Source organism: Eubalaena glacialis, chromosome 1, assembly GCF_028564815.1.
Source record: "Eubalaena glacialis isolate mEubGla1 chromosome 1, mEubGla1.1.hap2.+ XY, whole genome shotgun sequence".
Lineage (NCBI taxonomy): Eukaryota > Metazoa > Chordata > Mammalia > Artiodactyla > Balaenidae > Eubalaena > Eubalaena glacialis.
Window position 1 is genome coordinate 274688 of NC_083716.1, and position 25939 is coordinate 300626.

Here is a 25939-nt window from a genome sequence, read left to right on the forward strand (position 1 = left end):
TAGTCCAGGCTTTCAGTAAAGTTATTGATTTAATAAATATGGTATATACATTATGGGTTTATAGCAATACTTCAAATTCAGGACTATGGGGTTTTTATTAACTTCAATGATCCTAAACCTGTATCTTCTTTTTCCCAAGCCAAAAAATTTCAGTTCTCAACACTACTCAGATCATTTGGTACTTGGGACATTTGAGTTGTTCTCAGTAATTGGCTATTAAAAATTTCACTGAATAGTGAAATACCTTTAGGGTAGATATTTTGAACTTTTGCCAATATGAGTTCAGGATATATCCCCAGAAGTAGGACTGCTAGGTCAAAGAGTAAGTGCAGAAGTGATTTTGTTAGGCATTGGTAAACTCCACTTCGTAGGTGGCTGCAGCATTCAGCACCCCACTGACAACGTGTGAGAGTATGAGATGCGTGTCCCCCCACCCCCTGCAACAGGGTGTGCCATCAAACCTTTGGGTTTTGTCAACTGGATGTGTAAGAAAGGGTCTGTGTGTTTTTATTTCTCTTTCTCTTGCTATGAGTGAAATAAGGGGGTGTGTTTCTGTCACTCATATGCTCTGCTTTGGCTAAGGTTGTGGAAAGACAACACAGAAAAGGCATTTGCGGAAAAGTGAATTGGGGGTGAAAACTCATACCTAATCATTTTTTATTTATTTATTATTTTATAAATTTATTTTATTTACTTATTTTTGGCTGCGTTGGGTCTTCATTGCTGCGCGCGGGCTTTCTCTAGTTGCAGCGAGCGAGGGCTACTGTGTGTTGCGGTGCGCGGGCTTCTCATGGTGGTGGCTTCTCTTGTTGCGGAGCACGGGCTCTAGGTGCGCGGGCTTCAGTAGTTGTGGCACATGGGCTCAGTAGCTGTGGCTCACGGGCTCTAGAGCGCAGGCTCAACAGTTGTGGCTCATGGGCTTAGTTGCTCTGCAGCATGTGGGATTTTCCTGGACCAGGGCTCGAACCTGTGTCCCCTGCATTGGCAGGCGGATTCTTAACCACTGTGCCACCAGGGAAGCCCTTTTTTTTTATTTTGAATTTTATTTTCTTTATTTTTTTGGCTGTGTCGGGTCTTAGTTGCGGCATGCGGGATCTTCATTGAGGCATGCAGGATCTTTTCGTAGAGGTGCAGGCTCTTTGTTGTGATGCGCAGGCTTTTCTCTAGTTGTGGTGTGGTTTTTTTTTTTTTTCCTCTCTAGTTAAGGCGCATGGGCTCCAGGGCGTGTGGGCTCCGTAGTTTGTGGTGCTCAAGCTCAGCAGTTGTGGCATGTGGGCTTAGTTGCCCCGCAGCATGTGGGATCTTAGTTCCCCGACCAGGGATTGAACCCACATCCCCTGCATTGGAAGGCGGATTCTTTACCACTGGACCACCAGGGAAGTCCCTCTTCTTTTTCTAATAATTTATTTTAAAGTTAAAGTGGTCCTAGATCATAGCTCCCCAGTCACATGGCAGAAGCAAATACTAATTTTTTCAGGAAGAACCCAGACATGTCAGAGAAACTCCAGAGGTAAAGTTCCAAGAAATACAAACTCACAGCCAAAAATCACAGAATTCACCAGGAAACAAGGCACCATGAGTGAGTCAACAGAAAAAATGGACAGAAGAATCAGACCCACAGAGTCTTCAAACATTGATATTATCAACCAGAGAATGTACAATAAGTTTAACATGTTAAAAAAGAAAAGAATGAGTTGAAAATGTGATAAACAAAAGCTATAAAGTCCAGCAAATTAGAACATAGAACTTAAAGAATTGAAAATCGTAACTATGGAAATTAAACACTGAATGAGTTCAACAGCACATTTGATACAGCTGATCAGAAAATTAGTGAACTGAAAAGTGGATCTTAAGAAATTATCCAGAATGTAGCAAAGACAGATAAGGAACGGGAAATACAGAAGGGCTGTTAGAAGACAGAGGGAGGGTGTCTGACGTACATTTGGTTGGGGTTTTAGAAGGAGAAGGAACAGAGATTGGAGTAAAGACAATATTTGAAGAGAAAAAACCCAGATTCAAAACATTCAACAATGAGCAGGTAGGGCGATGAGTACCTTCCCCTGACATCTTAGTGGAACCACAACAAAAAGGAGACAAGTAATCTTCCAAAGAACAACTTTAAACTAACAACCACCAGCCCCGAGCCGTGTCTGCAGAGCTGTGCACAGGGTTTGGCGGGGCGGTCGCAGGCCAGCACTGCTGCCCCCACCAGACCGGAGCCCAGAGTGGGAGCAGGCCGGGCGAGATGGGCCGAGCGGGGCCTCGGGCGGGCACGGCAGCACCGGGCACCGCAGGGGGACAGCTGGCTGGTGGGTCCCCACTCCCCAGGTCCAGCCCGGGGGCCCTGATGCCATCAAATCGGAGCCAAGCCAGCTGCCCGCCTAGGTCTGCGCTCCGCCCTCCCCGGCCCGGGTCCCTCCCGGCTCCCCAGCCCCACCCAGGGCTTCTGCTCACCTTGCCGAGCGCGGGTGCGAGGACCACGGACATCTCCCTTGCAGCCCCGATGAGCTACGCAAGCCAGTCACCCCCTCTGAGACGTGGCCGCTGAGAACAAAGTCCTCGCCAGTAACTGCTGCTGACCTCCCCCCCCAACACAGAACGCTGACCAGAGACCGCTAATGGTAACCATTTACTCCACGTGTTTCGCAAGGACACTGGGGGGCGGGGGCTGCTCCCCACACCCCAGTCACCGCACGAAGGGGCCCTTCCCGGAATCCGCGGCTGCCCCACGGCTTCCCACATAGCCACCGGCCTCGTTCAGTCGGTCACGGGCCCGCGACATGGAGGGCGGCACGGGCCAGGGTCCTGGGGCCCCCGCGGGGCAAGAGGAAAAGCCCGGCAACACCGCTGCAGGGCCGCAGAGGAACCGCCGTTACTGGTGCTTATTTCTCTTCTTGGCGCTTTTAAATCCTCGTGAGGCACCTTGACCAAAACAGATGGTAGATGGTATCCTGAAATGAAAGACACCTTCACGCTAAACTGCTACGCTTTTGCTCACGAACAACCCAATTCATGCTGGCAGTCTCGTGGGCTCGCGGGGGTCTGATTCTTGCTCTGGACACTCCCTCTTCCCCCGCGGACCGTGCAGGGTGTCCGCTTGCTCTCACCCGGACTCTCCCCTCCCCGGCTGCAGCAGGACAGCTGCTCCAAACCTGTTTCCGGTGGGAGACGCTCCCCGCCACTGACCACCTGCCGCCGACCACCTGCCGCCAACCACCCACCCAGGAGAATGTGTCCGGGCTCCAGCTCAGGCTCCCTGTGACCCGCCCTCCAGGTGGCACCTGGGACTCACTCTCAGGCCAAATTCTGGGCAACTGCGCGAGGGCAGCTGAAGGACACGAGTTCATCTCCCTGTCGGTTTGAATTTATTGGCGATTTTTTCCATTTCTCCAACATTTACCCCCAAATTAGATTTGAAATCAACTTTATCCCCGATGAAAGCACCGTTAATACTAGAAAGACAGACTCATAGGTTGTAACTTGAGCAATTACACCCTGGGTCTCTCCATCCCAACTTAGGCCACGGTCAAAGGGGGCAGTGCTTTGCAGTCCTGTGCTGCTGGGGCTCCAGGTCATCCGAGGGCAGCAGGATGGTTGCCTTTCACCTCCCGCTGAAGCCAACGCTCCAACCCAGGGGCGGTTTCTCTCAGTGAGAACTGGGCCGGCCCAGGGTCAAACCCGGAATTCTCCAGGAGAAGCACAGATTCAGAACCTGCTTCAGAAAGGTGCCCAGGTACTGACCTGTGGCTGTAGGCCCGCCTCTCTCCCACGGGTTCTGGGGGGGGCTCCACATGTTCAGAGCAGACTTCCATGGCGTCGCCTTCCGACGGTACCCGGTCATCCCCCAGGGCTTCTGCCAACACCTGCTCAGCGGCACTGGGCATGGCTGGGCTGGGGAAGACAGGTGGTGAGGGCGCTCCCAGGTGTCAGTGCCTGCAGCCCCAGCTTCCCCCAGGACTGAATTCGCAAAGCCATCTTATGACTGTTTTATCAGAGAGTAATTTTCAGGCTACCAGAACGTGAAGAAGTGAATGTTCATATGACGTAAGCCATATTCTATGAATTTAGGTATGATAATCACGCTCCGTCTTTTAAAAATAGTATTTTTATGGTGTCACATGGTAAATGACTACCAATGGTACCAAACGTCTCTCCATTACGATTACCGAGAAATTTACTAAAAGCAACCGTACGATACTGAGCATCTCCTCCTTAACACCCGTGTCTCAATCCAGCATCGAAGGGTTCTTCTCCTTCAAATGATTCCTTGGAAAGGAAGGAGTTACCTTATACTCAAGGCCTTATAAAAATCTCCCATACTGAAGTCGGTTCTCCAGATTTTTCTACTGTGAACAGCAAAGTCCTGTCTGGGGACAACAATTTAGTCTGAAACGACTTCAGTCAATGCAACTTTTAGATGGTGATGAAGCTTCACCTGAGGAAATCAGTTAATGAAAAGGCGAAGTAATGTACCACGCACTTACGGGCTACTCCCAGAGGTACTTCCCACACTGCGTTCTGAACAGTAACATGTAACACGTGGCTGTGTCGTCAAGTTTGTAAACATATACTGACGGGACAAGGGAAAAACCAGACGGCCCCACGTGAGGTGAGGGGCTCATGGCCTGGGACCAATTCCCCAAGGCCCACATGAGGATGGAAGGGAGGTGATGAGCGGGGTGGAGGTGAAGCGTGAATGCAGAGGGACGCGGTGGTGTTCCTGCATGCCCGGCAGACCCCGAGATTGTACCCCAGCCACTCCCAGCACAGACCCGGGAAGGCAGGTTGTCCCCTTCCTGTCCTCCCTGCAGCCGGGGGGGGCCACACACAGAACCACCCCATCTGCTTAACCCCTCTCGGTTAACGACTGCCGACTTGTCAGGGCTTCTGTAACCTGCAGCTAAATGTAACGTTAGCAGCAGGGATGCTGAACGAGGGCATCTGCACCCTCAAAGTCTACGCGCGCAAAGGCTTTCTAGGCTCGGGAGGTGGCTTCGCGGCGCACCGCCACGCACCCTCTGCTCCTCCTCGGTTTATCGAAGCGGAAGTCCGCAGGGTAGAGATGACGCATCACCAGGTGCTCCTTCCGGTCTCTGCTGGTTCTGAACTTCTCTGTGCAGCCCTCCACCAGGCACTGATACTGAAATGGAAACAGCATCACCCCACCCTGACCCCAGGGCTGCCCATCACACTGCGCTCTGACCCCAGGCTCAGGGACGAGCCCCCGTAATGACTGCCCTTGGCCTCAGCGGGCGACCGTCACCCACCATGTCCTGCCGCTCGGCCAGAATCTGGAAGAGGGAGTCGTGCCACTCGAGGATGTGGGTGTCCAGCAGGTGGCCGGAAGGGAAGGCCCGCTTGCAGAAGGAGCAGACGTTTCTGTGCAGAGCGTGGTAGTGGTGCTCGTAGTCCTCCAGGGCGTCGAACACCTGGCAGCAGCCGGCCACCTGACAGGTGAACTCGGGCACCCTGGCGGAGGGACGCCTGGTGGGGATGCCATTCCACCGCGGACAGAACGTCAGGCTCCCTGTCACCACTCCCCTTTAAGTGGACTGATAAAGCTTCGGATTTTCTCTTGCAAGCCCAAATCCTACTTTCGTAACAATTACATTTTTACATACAAGCTAGGCGGTGGTGAGGCCAGACACGCAGGCTTCGCAGGCTTCGGTGGTGCTACAAGCAAAGGGGCGGGGCGGGCAGAGGGAGGGGCCAGGAGAGGGCAAGAAGCGCCCCTTGCTGGGCCACAGCACTCACCTGGGCCTCTCGGGCGCCCCGCCCACCTGCGTGAGCACATCCTGGAGGTAGAGGTGCCGCTGCACGTCCCCATCCTGCGGGAGACAGCGTCGTGGGTTCAGACCCGGCTCCACCCCGGGCCCCGCCCCTAGGACCCCGGCCCCACCCAGAGCCTCAGCCCCGCCCACCGGGAGTCTGCCCCCGGCCCACCCAGGCCCGGCCCACCCAGGCCCCGCCCCGAGCATTTCCCCCGCCCCATCCAAGCCCTGCCCCCAGGGCGCCGGCTCCGCCCCCACCCACAACCGCTCTCTCCTTCCTCCGCTCACGCACCTCGAAGAAGTCGTGCTCCCGTGGGAAGCGAACCAGGCGCGGCGCGAAGCGGAAGGGCGCGGTCCCGGCCGCGGGGTCCCGCTCCACGGGTAGAGGCTCGGCCGACCCGGGTGCCCCCGCCAGGCGTGCGTGCAGCGCGGGTGGCAGCTGCATCGCCCTGAGCGCCAGCGGCGCCACGGCCTGTCGGCCACCGTCCGCGAGCCGGCCGGGGCGGGGCCGGACGTGACGTAGAGCGCCACTTCCGCCGCCGGCGGAGCTGCTCTGCGGGCTTGGCGGGCTTGGCGGGCTTGGCGGGCTCGGCCCGGGCGCGCCCCTGCGGTAAGTCCCGGGGCGGAGGGCCCTGAGCCTGGGGGCGGCTTCTATGCGGAGCTGGCCTCGCGCGTCCCGCCGATGGTTCGGGTCCCTTTCCCGACCCCGAGCAGCGCAGGCTGCCGGCTGTAGAGGCTCCCTCCCTCCGTCCCTCCGTCCCTCCTCCCTCCCGTCCCGTTTGTTTCTGCTTTTCTGATAACAACAGTGCAGCCCCTTAGGTGCTGTATTTAATCTCCACAACAGCTTCGTGGGCAGGATCTAGTACTCACCCCTTTTCAGAGGAAGCTTACAGAGGACAGGCTCCTTGTGCAGGGCCCTACAGCCTGGAAGCACCAAGTCAGGGTTCAGGCTGCCTGGGACCCCGCAGCCCAGGCCCCGTGCCCATGACTGTGGTCACTGTGAGCCCTCCTGGTGTAAAATGTATGCGTGCTGGCGAGTTCCACACCAGTTCACACTTACTGTTCTGCTTGCGTGTTTGGAGACACCCTGCCTCTGGCCGGTATTTGACGTTTATGTAGGTGGCTGTGATGTTTGTATGTGGGGAACTTGTTTTCCATCACTCAGGATTAGAGTCTCTGGATGTAGAGGTACAAATTAATATCCACGTTGTGGGCGTGTGTGACGAGCCTTCCCCACCTGCTGTTAACTCATGGCTTGTCTTCACTGGAGCTGTTGACACAGCCGTTCTAACCTTTTTAGAGTCGCAGCCTTCGAGAATCTGTTGAAAGACCCTTTCCTCAGAAAAATCACAGACAGAAATGACTTTGCCTGTAATTTCCAGCAGTCTTTGGTTGTTCATGATCCCAAATTATGAACCCTGCGTAGGCACGTTGAAACGTTTATGTGAAGCATGTAAAGTTTGCTCATGTTTATTTGTTGAATCTATGACTAATTGCCCATGTTTGTCTGTCTTACTCTTAATAATAATGGCTAATTGGACCAGTCATCAGTGGGAGAACAGAAGTCCCCCTGCAGGCCACTACTGTCCCTTTGGGGACATCTGCATAGAAGTCCCCTTGCAGGCTACCGCTGTCTTCTTGGTGGGATCTCATTTATGGTTTTGACCAAAAATGAGATCCAGTGGGGAGACCCTAGGACATCTGATCGACAGGGCAGATTGAGCTGAAGGGGAAGCCCACCCAGCTCAAGTACATAGGAGCTGTGTAGCAGTCTTAGCAAAGCCCAGCCTGGGCGAGAAAAGGCAGTGTCCTGGTTACCAGGGTGCACAGAGAACACACAGCTGGAGGCAACTGGAGCTGCAGGTGTGGGCCTCACAGGGGGAGCTGCGAGGGGCGGTGGCTTAGGCCTGTGCAGAGCTCTCTGTATAGATCAGGGTCCCTGAAGGGCTGGGACCACTGTATCTGCACAGCTGGGACTAGAAAGTGCTGTCTGCCACCTGAGGGGAGCAGCTCCCTGCTGGCCCAGGGCCACGTGTGGTTGGGGTCACCCAGGAGGAAGGGGGGCCCGGGCCTTAGGGCCACGTCCAGTCTGTGTGCACGTGCCAGCACCCCCGAGCTGAGGAGTGAGCCTGGAACCTGGCTGGAGCTGATGGGGCTCAGCACTGATTCCCATGGGAGCTGCCCACTGAGACAGCGCCCAGGGAGAATGACAGACCCCAGCGGCAGGCGAGGAGGGCGAGGAGGAGTCTCCCCAGGAAGGGGCCCCACGTGCTGGTCGGAGCAGGCTGTGGTGGTGTCTTCACGGGGAACCTTCGGGCCAGGATGGGCCCTGTGACAATTTGGCTTCTCAAAGACCTGACATTGGCCAATTCAATTGCTTTAAAACTTTTTTTTTTTTTTTAATGTATTTATTTAATTTATTTATTTTTGGCTGTGTTGGGTCCTCATTGCTGCACGGGCTTTCTCCGGTTGCTGTGAGCGGGGACCACTCTCCGTTGTGGTGCTTGGGCTTCTCACTGTGGTGGCTTCTCTTGTTGTGGAGCATGGGCTCTAGCAGCGTGGGCTCAGTAGTTGTGGCTCACAGGCTCTAGAGCGCAGGCTCGGTAGTTGTGGCGCACGGGCTTAGTTGCTCCACGGCATGTGGGATCTTCCCGGACCAGGGCTCGAACCCGTGTCCACTGCACTGGCAGGCGGACCCTTAACCACTGCGCCACCAGGGATGCCCGCTTTAAAACTTCTTAATATCTAGCCTCCTGTTTTGTAAATGGCTCTCCTCTTACGTTTAGGAGGGCACAGAGCCAAAGCCATGAGCGAATTTCGGGTTCACCACGACGTCAATGAGCTGCTCAGCCTCCTGCGAGTGCACGGCGGGGACGGGGCCGAGGTCTACATCGACCTGCTGCAGAGGAACAGGACCCCGTATGTCACAACCACTGTGTCAGCGCACAGTGCCAAAGTGAGTGCCTGTCCCCGGTGCTGCACTGGGCACAAAGTTCACCTTCCTGCCGAGCAGCCACAGCGGTGCCAGTACGCTGGCAGACAGCACTTGTCAGATGCCTTTCATGGACCATGTTTTCTGCTCAACTCTGCTTCCGTTGGCTCCTCCCCATCACCTGTTGCACAGATGAGTAGATGAAGGCTCGGGGAGAGTGTTGGACTGGCAGCCTGACCTGGGAACCCAGACTCTTAGCCACGCTCTCCCTGCGCCCCATGAGGAGGGAGGCCCAGATGGTCCTGATTTCTGTTCACATCGTGACACAGATTCTCCTCTGGGTGAAAAAGGAAGCTCCTGGCATTAGCCACATTGAAATCCCTTCAAAGTGGATTTTTTTAAATTCAAATAACGTAAAATTCAAAATTATAGGTTTTCAGTAAAAGACAATTTTGAAATCTATTTTAAAAACACATTATGAGGCTTCATTTATTTTAACAGCCTAACGATGGCACAAGGATAATTCAGAAAACTTACTGAGCAGAATAGAGAGTTTAGGACATGTAGTTATGTTTAATTTATTTTAAGGGGAGCGTTTTAATCAGTGAGAAAACATAGCCCCTGAACGTGTGTGTAATAATGAATTCCAAAGGGAAAAGAGTTAAGTGTATGGAATGAATGCATAAACTACTAGGAAAAACGTAAGTGGTTATTGTCTGACCTAAGGCTTAGAAAGCATAACATGGGAGAAACCACATTAGAGAATATGGGTAAGTTTAACAAAGCATTTTGATGAGTTTTTTTCATTTTAGTTCAGAGACACATGATTATTCCATCTACCTAATTTCACTTTGTTTTTTTGGGTTTAGTTTTTGCAAGGCTTTTTAAAGTTCCTAGTTATCGTCTCTAAATCATTCTGTCTGTGCTTTTGAGGTTAAAATAGCAGAATTTTCTCGTACTCCTGAAGACTTTCTGAAGAAATATGATGAACTGAAATCTAAGAACACGAGGAACCTTGACCCCCTGGTGTACCTGCTGTCGAAGCTCACGGAGGACAGGGAGGTGGGTGCCGGGCTCGGGGGTGGCTATGTGAGGAAGAGAGCCTCTCTGCGTCTGGGGGGATGGATGGACGGGTGTCCCGCCTGGCCCCCGAGATCTGTCCTCGCCTGGGCGGCCCCTCGTTAACCCCCCCGGCCTCACACCTGTAGCACTGAGGTGCGCGCGCCCGAACGGAAGTAACGCGCAGTGGTGATCAACACGAGGAGCGTTAACAGTGACCTCTGGGGCTGAAGGCCTTTGTCCTTCGTTGTCCAGGCCGTGTTCTTGTCTGTTTTAAACTGAGCGTGTGTTACTTGTGATACTGAGGGAAGGGCGTGCAGCCTGAGGAGCCGTGGCCCAGGGCATCCAGGGCTGGTCGGCGCTTCCTCTCGCATCACGAGGCCCAGGGTCCGTTCAGCGGGGAAGCGTGTGGCCGGGCGCGTGGTGACCACCTCGCCGGGACAGATAAAGGGACGTGGTCTCGAGCAGCAAGGGAGGCCGGTCTCGTGTGGAGAAAAGGCCGAGCCACTGGGAGCAGGGTTTGGGATCCCGACCTCCCGTGATCTGGGGGCGTGGCACCTCGTGGCGGGCAGCGTCGGGAGAGCAGGCTGCAGCTCCAGGGCGAGCGGGGCCCCTGCTCTCGGCCTCCGCGTGGAGGCTGCAGCTGGGGGCAGTGGGGCGGGGCGCGGGGCCCGGCGGAGGGCACGGGCGTGAGGCCCGCGTGACACCGGGGCCGTGTGCTTCCAGACCCTGCAGTATCTACAGCAGAATGCCAAGGAGAGAGCAGAGCTCGCGGCTGGTGCTGCAGCCAGCAGCACTGCCAGCTTCGGTGCCCCCGCCGCAGCCCCCAAGATCTCCATGCAGGAGCTGGAGGAGCTGAGGAAGCAGCTAGGCAGCGTGGCCACGGGCCCCACGTGGCAGCAGGTACCGTGTGGCAGAGGCATCTGAGTGTGGATTCTGGCCCGGTGGGGGCCTGGCTCTGGGACAGGAGCTCCGGGCCCCGGGCGGGGGGTTCTGACTCACCTGGGGGTCAGTGCCTGCTGCCCGCCCATTCTGTAGACTTGGCCAGTGCAAGTCCTGGCTCCCCTCATTGACGCTGGGCAATTGGTTTGAGGTGATACTTTATCTCCCTCACCTGCCGCTTTTCTTGCCTTTGACTTTGTGTCCAGCCCTGTCTCCTGTCGTCCTTCTGTCTTCCCACAGTCTTGCCTCTGGCTCTCGAGCCCCTCAGAGCTGCATCCTGAGGTCTGAGCTGCAGGCCAGTGTGGGTTGGGCACGTCCTGTGTCCCCACCTCATGTGGTCCTCCCGCCACTGCCCCTCTCCTCGACGCCCTCTCGCCCCCTGCCAGTGCTTCCGAAAGCTGGGCGCCCGTGGGGACCACGGCTCTCTGCCCGAGCCAGAGTGGCCATCCCGCGCTGTCCCTCAGCCCCAAGGGGCTCGGGTAGGGGCGCCCCTTCTCCGGCCAACTCTCACTGGGCCTTCCTTTCACCTGGCAGCTCGGGTCTAGACCTCGTGCCACCGGGAAAAGCGGTGAGCTGTGCCCAGAGGTCCGGAGAGTGGGCCTGCTTTACCCGTGGGCGCCGTGCGGACCAGACACTGCTGAGGGGCTGGGCTCCGTCTGCCTTGTCGCCGGCCCCTTGCACTGCGATGGGCTCACACGTGTGTGTTTCAGCTCCACACGTGTGCTCAGTGATCTGCCCTTTCATACTGCGGATGTGTCCATTTTAAGTGTTCGTACTGAAGGCGTATCTTTCTTTTTTGTTTTTAAAAACTCCCCCACCAGTCTCTAGAACTCACGAGAAAGATGCTTCGAGACAAGCAGAACAAGAAAAACTTGGGCCAGCGCCTCCCTGTCTTCCCAGCATGGGTGTACGAGAGGCCCATGCTGCTCGGGGACTTCCTGACAGGCTCAGGCGCGAGCATGGACGCGGCTGTGCCCATCGGTAGGTGACGCGCTGACTTCTGACCGCCGGGGCCTCGCCGCGGCAGGGAGGGCTGAGCCCTGCGGAGACGGCGGGCCGGCGTTGTGCCATCACCCGGGCCCTCTGCTGCCCTTGGCCACGCGGCAAGGAGCAGTGCCCGCCGGACACCGTCCTTCATGTTCCCATCCCCGGTCAGCAGTGGGTGGTGATGTGCCAGTGTCTGGGCTGGCTCTTGCCTGGCTTTCAGGAGCGCCTGCGTCCCGGGGCTCGGGCAGCCCTGGGACGGCGGGATCACCGGGCCGGCCTTCCCAACAGTGAGTCATGCCGCTCCAGATTCTGCTGCATGGGTGACACGGCCTTGGCCGCACAGGCCTTTGTGTGTCGCATTCAGATGGACTGTGGGGCATCTGGGGATGTGGGTTTGACTACCGTCTCGCCCTCTGGCTCCTGGGGCACACGGGAAGCAGGGGCAGCAGGGAACACTCGGTGCTCACAGAGAGGCGCTCACAGAGCCCGCCTGGGGAGGGGAGCGTGGCCACGCCCGCTCTGTGGCCATCAGAGGAGCCTGGGCCCCGGGGCCACGTCCAAGGGCGAGAAGCAGGGCAGGCGGGGGCCCCGGTGCTGCAGGCCTGGGGCCTGGCATTCCCAGGGGCTGGCTGGGCAGGCAGGTGAGACGCCTCGGGCTCCACTGCACATGCGGCAGAACCTGGAGGACTTTGGCAGCAGAACCGCTGAGGGAGTCTCTTCCCCACGGTCGTGGCGTCTCCGTGTTGCGTTTGCAGGCTTGGACCAGTTAGAAGCCACAGAGGCTCCAGGCCCGCAGGAGGCGCCTTCGGGGGAGGCGCGACCAGGCGCTGGCTCTCCAGGGCAGGACGCGCTTACGGTGTTTGACGTGCAGGGTTTCCTATGTAGGTTTCCTGTGTGGCTGCTCGCACACACCGGCTGCAGCGGGCGGGTCTCGCATGGGGGTGGCTCCGAGGCTGCCTTGCGTGACGCCATTCCCGGGGAGAACTGTCCGGATGGGCAGACTGGCCCGTGTCCCTTCTGCAGCCACACCTCTTGGGCTCCGGAGGCGGGATTGACGCCCATCCCGCAGTCCTCTTGTCACCCTACTGCCCTCTGTCACCCCCTGGCCCAGCGCCTCAGGCCCTGACGCAGCCTCCACGGCCCTCTGGCCCCATCTGTGTTCAGGTGCCTGTGGTCAGCGTGGTCGTCCTCGGCCCTGCCTTGGCCTCCCCCTGGCAGAGCCTCACCCGGGAGGGACCTGCCTCCGCAGGTGACATGCAGCGGCCCTGCGGGACACCCCCAGCAGCCACGCGGTGTCACCCCACCAGCCGTCCCTAGTCGTCTTGCCGTCTGAGGCCCTGTTGAGGCGGGTCCCCCCCAACCCACTTGCCCGCCGCCCCCCCACAGCCGGGCTGACCCTCCTCGCGCTGGCCTCCAGCTCCATGTGCCCACCTGGGCCGGCCCGTCCCCGGCCAGACGGCGTGGCGACTCCCGCCCTCACGAGCCCTGCCCTGACCCAGGGCCTTGTCCCCAAGGTCACGAGCGCAGGTGTCTTCTAGCCACACGTACAGCTCCCGCACAGCAGCCTCTGATGGGTCCCCGAGCCTCGGGCTCAGGTCTTGCGGACGCAGTCGCTTTTCTGGACGTTCGGGCAGCACAGGCACCGTCGTGCGCCACACACCCCCGGCCCCCCGGGGGACCCCTCCCCCCACCTCGTCTCGCATCCTCGGCCCGTGCTCCTGGTTCTTGTCAAAGGTCCCCTTCCCAGGTGACCACATCAGTTTGAAGGAATCCAGCGTCCCCAGTGTGACGCCAGCTCTGTCCCTGGCGCCGCTCTCCTGAACTCCGGGAGGATCTGTGTGCTGAGCGTGTCCACAACGGGCTCCGACCTTCTCCGGCGGCGTCTCCTCCTCGCCTGTGGGGTTTGCGTCCCTCCCGCTGCGCCAGCCTGGCCCCAGCCCGGCCCCAGCCCCACCTCCACCCGCCCTTTCAGCCTGAGGGCATTTGTCCACTCCCAACAGCTGGGGTCTCAGCACGGCCCACAGAACTTTCTGTCTCGTCCAGTGCATGCACCGGCCACACGCAGCTGGTGGGCATTGGATGGCTGGCGTGGCTGAGAATTGGATTTTTGGTTTTCTTGAACTTGACCTTGGTGGCCGGTGGCCCTACACGAGGGTACAGACCTGAGCCCTGTCCTGCCCGGCCCCCAGTGCTCGTCTCCGTCGTCCCAGAGCCGGCTTCGCGTGTCCGGCCTGTGCCCTGCACCCCGGTGAGTTGCGGAGACCCCGGCGGCTCATGCGGGCTCCCAGCCCAGCCCCTGCACTGTGTCCCTCAGAGCTAGGCCTCAGGCTGGCCGTGCCTCCCGAAGGTCCTGTACGTAGTCTCTCGGCCCGCCTCACAATAACGCAGCCCGCGACACTCTGCTCTCCACGCTGGCGGGAGAGGGGTTGGGGCCCGGGTGGCGTCTGCCCCAAGACCCAAGGTGCCCACCCGGGGCCTGCACCCCGAGAGCCTCAGCCGGACCTTGGCCAGGGAGACGCCAAGGTTGGCGGTAAGCAGTGCAGAGGTTAGCAGCCCTGCACTCGGGGGTCAGGGAGCCGGACCTGCCTCCCTCAGGGGTCCTGAGGTCGGAGTTGGACCTGCCAGAGCCATAGAGGAAAACCACCTGAAGTTCAGGGGCGGCTCTGAGTCCTGAGTGACCCGTGCCTGGACAGGGGGCCACTGGCTCAGACCCGTCCTGCTTCCACCGGCAGGTGTGCGCCCGCGGACGTGCAAGGCCAGCAGGGCTTCTGTAAGCGTGGGCGTGTGGTGCGCCCCATCCCAAGCTGCCAGGCCCCGGTTCTGGGTGCCCTGGACGCCTCTCTCCCAGTTCTGCCTTTGGCCCAGCAGTGTCGGGAGGGTGCCGAGGGCCATCTGGGCTGAGAACCAAGAGGTGGGGAGCTGCTGGGGCTGCGAGGCATTTGCGGGGCAGCCCTGGTCCGTGGCCTGTGACTGTCCTGAGTCCATCGGGGTCAAAGGGAACCATCTCGCACTGTGAGAGCGAAATCATCAGCGTTTTAGAGCGTTCAGAGGAAACCTTTTTCTCCCTGAGTGACGCAGGCTTACCAGGTTGTAGTGAGTGTTACGAGCACGACACGTATCAGAAGCGCTCTGTCGTTCCCGACTTTGTCCTTTTAAGTGCAAGCGGGTTATTTCTGTGTGAAGCGTTTTACTTGCTTTAAGGCTCCGATAGGCCGGTCCAGGCTGTGTAATCTCAGCCTTTGGCGCCCCGACGGGATCAGTTAAGCCGAGGGATCGCCTTGGCTTTCGTGTCCGCCAGCAATGGAGGGAGTCACCCAGGGGCGGCGGAGGGGGGTCTGGGGGAGGCGAGACCAGCTGGCCTCTGCGCCCACAGGCACACTGCCCCTGGCCGCCCAGGAGGCGGCCGTCGTGGAGGACCTGCTGTACGTGCTGGTGGGTGTGGACGGCAGGTACGTCACCGCCCAGCCCCTCACGGGGAGGCAGAGCCGCACCTTCCTCGTGGACCCCAGCCTGGACCTGTCCATCCGGGAGCTGGTGAGCAGGGTCCTCCCGGCAGCCTCCAGCTACTCCACCGTGACCAGGTAGGCGCCCAGCAAGGCGCACTCAGCCCCTTGCGGGGACAGTCGCAGCCTCACTCCTGGGCCTGGAAGAGGGAGGGAGGCGTTGCCCACGGTGCCCTCTGGGGTTGGGGAAGAGGCTCCGACCATCCCTTCTGAGGCGCAGCTCTCACCCGCCCGGTGCTCAGGGCTGCCTTTCCTCGCAGGTTTGTCGAGGAAAAGTCCTCCTTCGAGTACGGGCAGGTGAACCACGCCTTGGCGGCCGCCATGAGAACACTGGTGAAAGAGTACCTGATCCTGGTTACGCAGCTAGAGCAGCTGCAGAGGCAGGGCCTCCTGTCCCTGCAGAAGCTCTGGTTCCACATCCAGCCGGCCATGCGCACCGTGGACATCCTGGCTTCCCTGGGTGCGCGGGCCTGGCGGGAGGGACACCCTGGGGCAGGGCACTCCTCCTCCGATTCTTACTTTTGTGAGGCGAAAGCCGCGCAGCTTTGTGTTTTATTAGTTTGCGGGAGGAAGACTCCGGGAGCTTCCAAAAACCACAGCTTTATAGTTGGAGTTTATCCCAAAAGGAAGGCCTGTCCCCTGAGGAGGGGCTCTAGCCCATCGTGGCCCGGTGGCCCTCTCAGCACTGAGCGCCGTCCTCTCCCCTGGCAGCCACCTCGGTGGACAAAGGCGAGTGTGTCGGGGGGTCGACCCTGAGCCTCCTGCACGACCGGAGCTTCAGCTACACGGGCGACAGCCAGGCACAGGAGCTGTGTCTGTACCTCACCACGGCCGCCAGCGTGCCCTACTTCGAGATCCTGGAGAAGTGGATCTACAGGGGCATCATCGACGACCCATACAGGTAGGGGCCGCGGAGGCGGCGGGGCGGGGTGGGGGCCTGCGGGCCCTTCTCAGCTGACGCCACGTTCGGTGCACAGCGTGAAGCGCGTCAGCTCGCGGAGAATTCTATGCTGACGTGTATCTGCTGTACACGTCGGAACGTTAAAAAAAATGAACCTGTTGTCTAGACGTAATTTACTAACGACCCAGATGGCAAAATCTAGCATGAGGGCCTGGCGAGGAAGCCCTTCCACGGTAAGCGTAGGTGGCGTCAGGGTGTCTGGCTCTGCCGGTGACAGGAACGTGGGCCCCGACGGGAGCGTCGTCTTGTTGCCCGCGTTCGAGATGGAAGAACACGCGAGGTTCCCGTAGGGGGGGTGGGTGGAGTAAAGTGGGGTCAGCGTCCCGTCCATCTCTGCAGACCTCAGTCCCCTCTGCGCCCGGGTAATGAGCACTTCGCCCCAGAGGGGGTCGGCGGGTGCATCTTCGCTCGCGGCTGAGAATTAAGGGCGGCGAGGCTGTCCGTGGCCCCCGTGGCCTCCTGTTGTTGGGGGCGGCCTGTGCGGCGAGCTCTGCCCGTCACCAGCGCCCGTGCCTTTCAGCGAGTTCATGGTGGAGGAGCACGAGCTGCGCAAGGAGAAGATCCAGGAGGACTACAACGACAAGTACTGGGACCAGCGCTACACGGTGGTGCCGCGGCAGATCCCGTCCTTCCTGCAGAAGATGGCGGGCAAGGCGCTCAGCACAGGTGACTGGGGGGCGGGGCGGGGCGCCCGCAGGGCCGCACCCGGTGGACTCACTCCATCCCCGCCCCTGAGCCTGGCTCACCGTCCTTTCGTGATTCTTAAAGCTCTGCGGCCACTTAAAGGAAGACTGTTTTCCGCTCCCAGCGCTTCTGACCGCAGGTGTGTGGGTTTCCGCACAGCCGTCAGTTCTCCGCTCCCCGTGGACAGCAGCTGGGTGACCCCCCCGTTTAACTCAGTTCTGGCACTACGTGCCAGGGTCGGTGCAGGCCGCACAGGGTCAGGGCTCCGTCCCTCGAGGCCGCCCCCACCAGGCGCCGGTCACAAGTGTCGGGTCCCCAGGCCACTGCACTCCGTCCAGTGTGGCCATGAATCGGGTTCCCACGACCCCCTCCTCAGGTTCGATGTTTGCCATGACAGCTCCCAGACTCAGGAAAACACTTGACTTAACTAGACCGCTGGTCTGTTACAGAGGATGTTGTAAAGGATGCAGATGAATAGCCCGACGAGGAGGTCCATGGGGCAGGTGTGGAAGGGTCCCGAGCACAGGAGAGTCTGTCCCCGTGGAGCTGGGGTGTGCCGGGCACCACCCTCCTGGCAGGTGGACACGTTCACCAGCCCAGAAGCTCTCCAAACCTCTTCCCCCAGGGTTTTCATGCAGGTTCCGGGACAGGGCACGGCTGATGGGCTCGCAGGCCGTTGGGAATTAACTCAGCCTCCAGCCCCTCCCCTCCCCAGATATCGGGACGGGGCTGAGGGTTTCACTCTCCCATCACGTGGTTGGTTCCTCTGGCCGCCAGCCCCCATCCTGAAGCTCTGTAGGGATGGCCAGGAGTCACTTCTTGAGTGTAAACTCAGGTGTGTGTGAAAGGGGCTTGTGAACCACAAAATCCCAGGGGTTTTAGGAGCTCAGTGCCAGGAGCCAAGAACAAAGACCAGAGATATGTGTCTTATTTCTCAGTATCACAGGCTAGCACAGGAAAAGCAGTAAAGGACACGTGCCCCACTGGGCTGGCAGGGTTTTTAGTCATCTCCTTGTGGTCAGGAACGTGATTTAGAGACACATGTGGGATGAGTTACCTGGAGACACGCTCCAGCCAGGGCCTCACACTTTGGTTCTGAGATCTGGGCTGAGGGAAGGGGCCGGGAGGTGGTGTAGGATCTGGTTCTCGTGAGGCTCTCTGAGGTTATTCCTGTGCCCTTGATGAGGCAAGTGCAGGTATAAAGTCACAGGAGGTTGCAGCCCTTTGCGGCGACAGCTGTGCTGTTCTACTCTGGGCGAGGGGGTTCCGGGATGTGCTCAGCTGGTTGGTTCTCTTGCCAGCCTCTGGCCAGCACTGGGGCTGCGACGTCTGGGGCTCAGGCCTGTGAGTTATCACGTATACAGCAAGCATGGTAATCTGACTTTTTCCATCCCTTTCCAGGAAAATATCTGAATGTGGTCAGAGAGTGTGGCCATGACGTCACCTGCCCTGTGGCCAAAGAGGTCATCTACACGCTGAAGGAGCGTGCGTACGTGGAGCAGATCGAGAAGGCCTTCAACTACGCCAGCAAGGTGCTGCTGGACTTCCTCATGGAGGAGAAGGAGCTCGTGGCCCGCCTGAGGTGCGCCCGCCCCCAGAGGCCGACAGGGGGCCATGTTTGCCCGCGTCCCCTCGGCTGTGGTGGCACAGCTCCCTGCTTGCGGCCGCCAGCCCCCTCCTTGGCCCCCTGCCCTCCCAGGGACCTGTCTGCAGTTCCCAGTGCCTTGCTGGCAGCATGTCCTGCACAGTGCTGTGACCCCGCTGTTCATTTCAGCACATTTGGAGCCGACCCCTGGTTCCCCCGGAAATGTATTTCTTGGCGTGGGCACCCGTGGACTCGGGGCACCCGTGGGCGTGGGAACCTCCTCCCGGTCTCCGCCCAGCTCCCCCCATCACCCCAGCACCCCTCGTGGGGAGCACTCTGCGGGTCTGGGCTGTCCTCGTGTCCACGGCCTCTCACCTCTCCTGCCCGCAGGTCCATCAAGCGCTACTTCCTGATGGACCAGGGCGACTTTTTCGTGCACTTCATGGACCTCACGGAGGAGGAGCTGAAGAAGCCGGTGGACGACATCACGCCCACCCGCCTGGAGGCGCTGCTGGAGCTGGCCCTGCGCATGAGCACCGCCAACACCGACCCCTTCAAAGATGACCTCAAGGTGAGCAGGCGCCCCCCCCCCCCCCAGGGACCTTGGAGAGAGAAACAGCAGAAGCCAGCCCTTGACGAGTGCTTTTCCTGCCTCGGTTGAAATGCCCACAGGGTTTTCCTTGGCTCTGTTAGGGACGCGTCTCGGGGTCGTGGTGTGTGAGCCTCTCCATGGGCTGCTGAACCAGGGGGTCGGGGTCTCTGGGGGACTCTGCATCCGTGTCTGGCAGGGATGTTGGCTTTAGTCTTTGGTAGCATCTCTGGCCTCATAGACTGATCTGGAAGGGTTCCCTCCTCCGGATTTCTGGAAGAGTTTCAAGAGGGTTGGTGTCAGCTCTTCCTGGAGTGTTTGGTAGAATTCACCAGTGAAGCTTTCTTTGTTGTGAAGGTTTGGTCGTTTCTTCCGTCTCCTCTCCGGTTACAGGTCTGTTCCAATTTTCTGTTTCTTCTTGAGTCAGTTTTGGTAGTTTGTGTGTGCTCAGGAATTTGTGTAGGAATTAGTTCTCATAATCCTGTTTATTTCTGTAAGGTTGACCGTAATGTCCCTACTTCCATTTCTGATTTTAGTAATATGAGTCTTCTCTCTTTTTTTAGTCAAACGTAACTAAAAGCTTACCAATTTTGCTGATCTTTCAGAGAGCTAACTTGGTTTCATCAGTTTTCTCTGTTGTTTCTCTGTTCTGTGTTTTGTTTATTTCTTCTCTAATCCTTATTATCTTCTTTCTGCTGACTTCGGGTTTAGTTTGCTGTTTTTCTAGTTTCTTAAGTTGTAAAGTTAGGTTGTTGACTTGAGATTGTTCTTTTTTAACGCGGGCATTTGCTGCTGTGAGTTTCTCTCTGAGCTCTGCTTTTACTGCATCCCATCAGATTCGGTTATAGTGTTTTCATTTCCCTTCGTCTCAAGATGTTTTTGAATTTCTCTTGTGATTCTTCCTTGACCCATTTGTTTTTAAGAGCATATTTAATTTACACTATTTGTGAATTTTCTCATTTTATCCTATTACCGATTTCTAACTTCATCCTGTTGTAATCAGAGGGCATGTTACGATATCAGTTTTGTTAACCTTATTAAGTCTTGCTTTGTGGCCTCACATATGGTCTGTCCCGGGGAGTGTTCTGTGTGCACTGGCTGTCTGGGGCCGTGTCCCATGGGGGCCAGTCAGCTCTCTGTGCTCACGTCCTGTCTCTGACCTGCCCGGTTGTCTCTGTTGTTGACAGCAGGGTGTCAGGCCTCCCACTGTCATCGTAGACCCTTCTCAGTTCTGTCAGCTCGCACTTCATATGTTTTGGGTTCTCTTGTGAGGTGCAGGAGTGTTCTTATAGGATAAGATCCTGGAAGTCAGATTCTTGGGTCAAAGCACACGGCCAGTGCTGCACTGGGCTGACATCACTGATGCTCAGTCCCCGGGCCCCGGGCTGCCCGCTGAGTCGGGCCACGGCCCTGGTGGGAGGGAGCACAGCCATTCAGGGTCCACTTCTGCAGCAGGTGACGTGAGTTCTCATCTGCGGATTCCTGCTTATTTCTTCATCCTTCCTTGTTTGTCTTTCATTGTGGTTCTGTCATTCATTCTCTATCCTCTCAGTTTCTTATCAGTTTACAGGAATTGTCCCACGTCTCTGGCACGTAGGTGGCACCTTGTAAGGGTGTGAATGAGGCAGTGTGTGGACCACATTCCCTGCCCAGAACCACTGTGCCATCCTCACCACGTGCTCCCTCCGCCTGGCCTGTGCAGGTGGTGGAGAAGGGCTAAGTCTCGCGGGATTCAGGGTTTCCCACTTGCCCTTTTTTCTCCTTGATACCATCAGGGATGTTTTTAAAGTAATTTCTCTGTACTCTTCTTTTTCTGTTTCGACTGAAAGCAGTTTTGTTTTTTAATTAAGGTTTATCAGTAGATGTTTGGTGTTTTAAGCCAGCCTCCCAGACTTAGAATCCATGTCTGGAGGAGATTCCTCGGCCCTGGACTCACTTTTCCATTTCGTGATGCAGGGGCGGGGTGGGGTTGGGACCTGACGCTTTTTTGTTTCTCTTTCCCCAGATCGACCTGATGCCTCACGACCTCATCACCCAGCTTCTGCGTGTCCTCGCCATCGAGACCAAGCAGGAGAAGGCGATGGTCCACGCTGACCCCACCGAACTCACGCTGAGCGGCCTGGAGGCCTTCTCCTTCGACTACGTGGTGAAGTGGCCCCTGTCTCTGATCATTAACAGGTAAGCATCAGGCTCTCGCGCCTGCTTAGGCCCCTGGGGGTTACTGGCTGCTCAGGTCACGCTCCACCCCGTGAGCCTCGCGTTTGACGTCTGGTGCCAGCAACAACCCCCAGGCGTCCGTCGGAATCCGCCTTGTTCCTTCTTCGCAGGAAAGCCCTGACCCGCTATCAGATGCTCTTCAGACACATGTTCTACTGCAAGCACGTGGAACGGCAGCTCTGCAACGTTTGGATCAGCAACAAGACTGCCAAGCAGTACTCCCTGCACTCGGCCAAGTGGTACGTCCTCCGGGGCTCCCGTGGAGCAGGGCGGTTCCTCTCCACACCCCGGAAACGGAGACCCAGGAGCTGGCATGTGCAGCCTCCGTGCCTCTGATGTTCCATGCTGCCATTAGACTGGGGGACGGCGGGGCATGTCTGGGCCAGAGCCCTTCGTGGACCCCCGGCTCCTCCAGGGCTGGGAGCGCCTGCAGGCCCAGGGGTGCTCGGCACATCGCGAGAGCTGGGGGCCCGCGGGCGCCCTGTGTATCTGACGCCTTCGCCTGGTGCAGGTTCGCGGGCGCTTTCACCCTGCGGCAGCGGATGCTCAACTTCGTCCAGAACATCCAGTACTACATGATGTTCGAGGTGCTGGAGCCGACCTGGCACGTCCTGGAGAAGAGCCTGAGATCTGTGAGTTTAGCCCAGCTGGTCACGCCGCCTGGTCAGAGGTCAGGGAGGCGGAGGTGGGGCACGGACCCTGCAGCTCCCCCGATGGCTCTCCTGATGCCGCCAGAGCCGCGTTAGCAGTGGAGGGCAGGGCACGCAGGACCGCGTGGCCCAGGCTCAGGCTGCCAGAAGAGTGTGCCGTTCCCTCGGAGCCTCGGCGCTGGGTCAGCGCCCCATCCAGGCCCATCCCAGGGCACCTGGGGGCCATCAGCCAAAAAGTTCATGTCACCAAATTCCAGGAGCGGAAAGTGCAAGGGGGCAGTGTTTCCTCCTTGTTTTCTGTCTTTAAAAACGAAAACCTTGGACCTTTTAGGGCACATTCAGTGTGTTCTTTTAGCGATATTTTGAAGTTTTCCCCCAGAAGACCACAGGATTGTTTAAAACATGGAAACGACACAGAGCATACAAAGCAGCCCAGTCAGGGCCTCGGTGCGGTCGTCTCAGCAGAGCGGCTCTGACAGTGTCTCCCGCCCAGGCCTCCAACATCGATGACGTGCTGGGCCACCACACCAGCTTCCTGGACAACTGCCTGAAGGACTGCATGCTGACCAACCCCGAGCTGCTGCGCGTCTTCTCCAAGCTCATGTCCGTGTGCGTCATGTTCACCAACTGCATGCAGGTTCGCCACGGGGCTCTGGGTGGCAGGGGGCCCGTCCTGCAGGCCGCCCCAGCCACGTGGGGGCCGCGTTTCCTCGAGTGGGCTGGTCGTGGCTGATGAGCATTTCCTCCCGACCCCCAAGAGATTCACGCAGAGCATGAAACTGGATAGCGAGCTGGGCCACCTGACCTTGGAGCACGGCACGATGCAGGGGCCGCCCACGGAGGCCGAGCGGGCCGAGGAGCGTGCCCGCAAGGAGCTTGCCCGCAAGGTGGGTGGTGGCCGAGCGGGCGTCCCCGAGACTCTCCTTTCTCCCGCTGGGATTTGACACAGCATTAGGGTCACAGCGCTTAGAAAGCACACCTGCTACAGCCTGCCATTCCTGTCTTCCCTTTGATAAAAAGACTCTTAAATTTATGTTCCAAATACAAGCCACGGAGAATCTCCCTTCCTGACTTCCCACAGCGAGGCTGCGTCGTTCAGGGGGTGTGTGGTAAGGCTGAGCCGTGGGGACGCCCCGCAGGGGCCTGCGGCTCAGCGGGCGTGGGGCTGGGGCCCTGCGGTCACTGTGATTGAAGTCTGTCCGTGACTAGAAGGGCCAGGCGGCTCGGCGGGTGCAGGTGTGTGTCCTGTAGGGTGGGGTGCGGCGGGGCAGGGTGAGCCCAGGCAGGCGCTCCCGGGTTCCCCGCTTGCTGAGCAGCGGTCAAGAGAAAACAGTGTCAGCTGGAAAATCTGAGCCACACACGGAAACCCTGAGGTTCGCGTCCTTCCTGGTTCCGTGTGGTGGGGCCGCAGGGCCGGCTATCTGGAGCGTCTCTAGGTCCTGCCGTCTCAGGGGTTTTCACAGTGCCTAACGTTTTACCTTTCATCACGTGAAGAATTCCCGAGACACATTTTTCTATTTAAAAAAAGAGAGAAGGGGGGCTGAGCTGCTGGCGGGCGGCCGAGTCACTACAGCCATGTCTTGCAGTGCCTGGCGGAGCACGTGGACGCCCCGCAGCTGGCCTCCAGCTTCGAGGCCACCATCAGTAAGTTCGATAAGAACTTCTCAGCCCACCTGCTCGACCTCCTGGCCCGGCTGAGCATCTACAGCACCAGCGACTGCGAGCACGGCATGGCCAGCGTCATCTCCAGGTGGGTGCCCCGCCGCCCCACGCGTCCTCCCGCCGCCCCACGCGCCCTCCCGCCGCCCCACGCGCCCTCCCGCCACTGGGAGCAGGTGTGACCGAGGCCGCGTCTGCTCAGCCGAGGCGCCGCCCTTGGCCTCCTCGTGCTGCTGCTGGCCACCCGCTGGAGGAATGGCATCTGGGCTTTCACACGTGCGCGGGTGTGCGTGTGTGTGTTCGCACGTGCGTCGTGCGTGCTCACGTGCATGCACACGTGCGTGCACGTGTTGACCACCACACGTCAGGCCGCCCCATCAGCCCCCTCCCCGTTTGTCTGTGTTCCGAGGGCCAGGCCTGGGTCAGCTGCACTGGCCGCTGTGCCCCAAGCCAGGACCCAGGACGCTGGAAGGGCCCTTTGGCCCCCAGCCGCGGGCCGTCGCACTGTCTCCAGGTGAGCGGTGAGGAGGCGCTGCCTTCCCGCTGGCGGCAGGTCAGAAGACCTCGGGGGACACACGGAAGGTCAGGGCAGCGCTCGCCCGGCCTGCCATGTTGGCATATGGGGCCGGCCGCGCCTCGAGGGCCACGTTGGTGCCCCCCTGGGGTCCACCTCCCGTGACCCCGGGAGCGGCGAGCGTGCAGGTGTGACACAAGCAGGAGTCCGCGGAGTCTGGGGGGCCATGGGGAGGACTGTGCAGAAACGGTGAGGACGGGCGCGCGGGGCCCGAGGGCCGGTCGGTGGGGTCTGTGGACCTGGGGCTAGCGGTTTCCGGCTCCTCAGAGGGGACGTGGCGGGCCTGCTCACTTTGGGGGCGGGTTCAGGTGAGGAGGGGGCTGTCCTTGCCCTGGGAAGCCTCCTGTTGGGTAGTCTCAGGCTCGGCCAAACATTGGGCTGCCCTGTTCTGCCCACAGGCGTTCCAATGTCCTGGGCTCCGGGGTTCGGAGAGCCCCAACGTCCAGGGGCTGGAGACGTTTGTCTCACTTCACCTGTGTCTTTTTTTTGTGTGGCTGCGTTGGGTCCTCGTTGCTGTGTGCGGGCTTTCTCTAGTTGCGGCGAGCGGGGGCTACTCTTCGTTGCAGTGCGCGGGTTTCTCATTGCGGTGGCTTCTCTTGTTGCAGAGCACAGGCTCTAGGTGCGCGGGCTTCAGTAGTTGTGGCTCGCGGGCTCTAGAGCGCAGGCTCAGTAGTTGTGGCGCACGGGCTTAGTTGCTCCGTGGCATGTGGGATCTTCCCAGGCCAGGGCTCGAACCCGTGTCCCCTGCATTGGCAGGCGGATTCTTAACCACTGCGCCACCAGGGAAGCCCTCACCTGTGTCTTTAAGCTTTATTCTCAGTATTGCTGGGGCAGGTGGAGCCTGGGGCCCGTGTGTGTGTCCGCGTGCGCGTGTGCCGGCGACTTGAGTGCCTCCCATGCCCTTCACCGTGGGGTGGTAAGGGGGTCGCCAGCGTGGCCACGGAGGCGTCTGCAGGGACCCTGCCCACTTCCCCTGCAGGCTCGACTTCAACGGCTTCTACACAGAGCGGCTGGAGCGCCTGTCTGCAGAGAGGAGCCAGAAGGCGGCCCCCCCAGTGCCCAGCCCGCGGGGGCCCCCAGCTCCAGCGCCCAGGGTCGCCGTCACTGCGCAGTGAGGCCAGCGCTCCTGCCACAGCTGAAGCCTCAGGTGGATGAGTTCAGAGGTTTCTCACCAGAGGTTTCCAGAACGCTTGTGCTGTGTGTCCTGTTTAAACATAAAGTTGAATCGTCTGCACTCAGCTCCTCTCGTTTCTCGGGGCTCGCGCACTCAGACCAGAGAGGGTCTGCTTGCCTGCGCGCTTTCCTGAAGCGAGCAGTCACTTTAAAGAGTTTTTTGGTTTCAAGTCAGACAAAGTGAGAACACATGGCCTTTGAACAACATCAGGACAGTCACCAAGGTGCCAGGCGGGGGCGAGGTCTGGGCCTGATGTCCACACCTGTCCCTGTGAAGTGGGGCTGGGCTCCCTGGGGTCGGCAGGAACCCCTCACACCGCAGGCAGGGGATTGCTCCAGGCAGCAGGGGGCAGCACAGCCCCTTGTCCCGAAGCTGGAGCAGCTTGGGGGGTGAGTCACTGACACGCCCCCTGAGAATGGAAGAGCTGCCTGGGGCTGGCGGCTGAGGCTGTGGCCCCTGTCCTGTTAGGCCCAGCCTTGTCCGGCCCCTCCCGACGGGCAGTGGGTGGCACGGCCAGCCCCAGGTGTGGCCTGCAGTGAATACCTTTGTGCTGCTCTGCTCCCCTCCCAGCCACGCTACCCTTTCCTGCAGAATTCCACGTGTGTCGTTTTCAAAATTCAGTTCTGACCGCCTGCTCCAGGTCCCCCCCCAC

General features: G+C 58.9%; 2 protein-coding genes and 1 long non-coding RNA gene across 4 annotated transcripts; 1 reads left to right on the forward strand and 2 right to left on the reverse strand.

Moving 5' to 3' along the window:
• Positions 1–645: 645 nt before the first annotated feature.
• LOC133085480 (uncharacterized) lies at positions 646–2485 on the reverse strand. The gene is made up of 2 exons (XR_009699560.1): positions 2455–2485; positions 646–1337 (listed from the first exon to the last, which is right to left on the reverse strand). It is a non-coding gene; the product is annotated as an uncharacterized LOC133085480 (long non-coding RNA).
• A 131-nt stretch (positions 2486–2616) lies between these two features.
• On the reverse strand, positions 2617–6274 carry ZNF511 (zinc finger protein 511). 2 transcript variants are annotated; one of them, XM_061181872.1, is made up of 6 exons: positions 6064–6274; positions 5755–5828; positions 5268–5469; positions 5016–5140; positions 3742–3891; positions 2617–2922 (listed from the first exon to the last, which is right to left on the reverse strand). In XM_061181872.1, the coding sequence occupies exons 1-6, from the start codon at positions 6214–6216 to the stop codon at positions 2904–2906; spliced, it is 723 nt and encodes a 240-aa protein (XP_061037855.1). In that variant the 5' UTR covers positions 6217–6274; the 3' UTR covers positions 2617–2903. The 2 variants fall into 2 exon arrangements, with proteins under 2 accessions (XP_061037855.1, XP_061037778.1); XM_061181795.1 differs by having other exon boundaries at positions 2617–2951.
• On the forward strand, positions 6035–25347 carry TUBGCP2 (tubulin gamma complex component 2). The gene is made up of 18 exons (XM_061181697.1): positions 6035–6381; positions 8558–8727; positions 9637–9765; positions 10489–10665; positions 11526–11685; positions 15065–15272; positions 15455–15654; positions 15906–16095; positions 16676–16821; positions 18241–18421; positions 18815–18995; positions 21019–21191; positions 21341–21469; positions 21742–21862; positions 22374–22517; positions 22639–22767; positions 23467–23630; positions 25093–25347. Exons 2-18 carry the CDS (start codon positions 8578–8580, stop codon positions 25226–25228), a joined length of 2718 nt encoding a protein of 905 aa, XP_061037680.1. The 5' UTR covers positions 6035–6381; positions 8558–8577; the 3' UTR covers positions 25229–25347.
• The last annotated feature ends 592 nt before the right edge of the window (positions 25348–25939 follow it).

What these genes read in the sequence shown, in the direction of transcription:
- TUBGCP2 (XM_061181697.1), top strand. Translation starts at nt 8,578, where the DNA reads ATGAGCGAATTTCGGGTTCACCACGACGTCAATGAGCTGCTCAGCCTC. An exon ending in GGGCAAGGCGCTCAGCACAG is followed by an intron (nt 16,822 to 18,240) that starts GTGACTGGGGGG and finishes ATCCCTTTCCAG; the next exon opens with GAAAATATCTGAATGTGGTC. An exon ending in CCTTCAAAGATGACCTCAAG is followed by an intron (nt 18,996 to 21,018) that starts GTGAGCAGGCGC and finishes CTCTTTCCCCAG; the next exon opens with ATCGACCTGATGCCTCACGA.
- ZNF511 (XM_061181795.1), bottom strand. Translation starts at nt 6,216, where the DNA reads ATGCAGCTGCCACCCGCGCTGCACGCACGCCTGGCGGGGGCACCCGGG. An exon ending in TGGCCGAGCGGCAGGACATG is followed by an intron (nt 5,141 to 5,267) that starts GTGGGTGACGGT and finishes TTTCCATTTCAG; the next exon opens with TATCAGTGCCTGGTGGAGGG. An exon ending in AGGCGGGCCTACAGCCACAG is followed by an intron (nt 2,952 to 3,741) that starts GTCAGTACCTGG and finishes CTTTCATTTCAG; the next exon opens with GATACCATCTACCATCTGTT.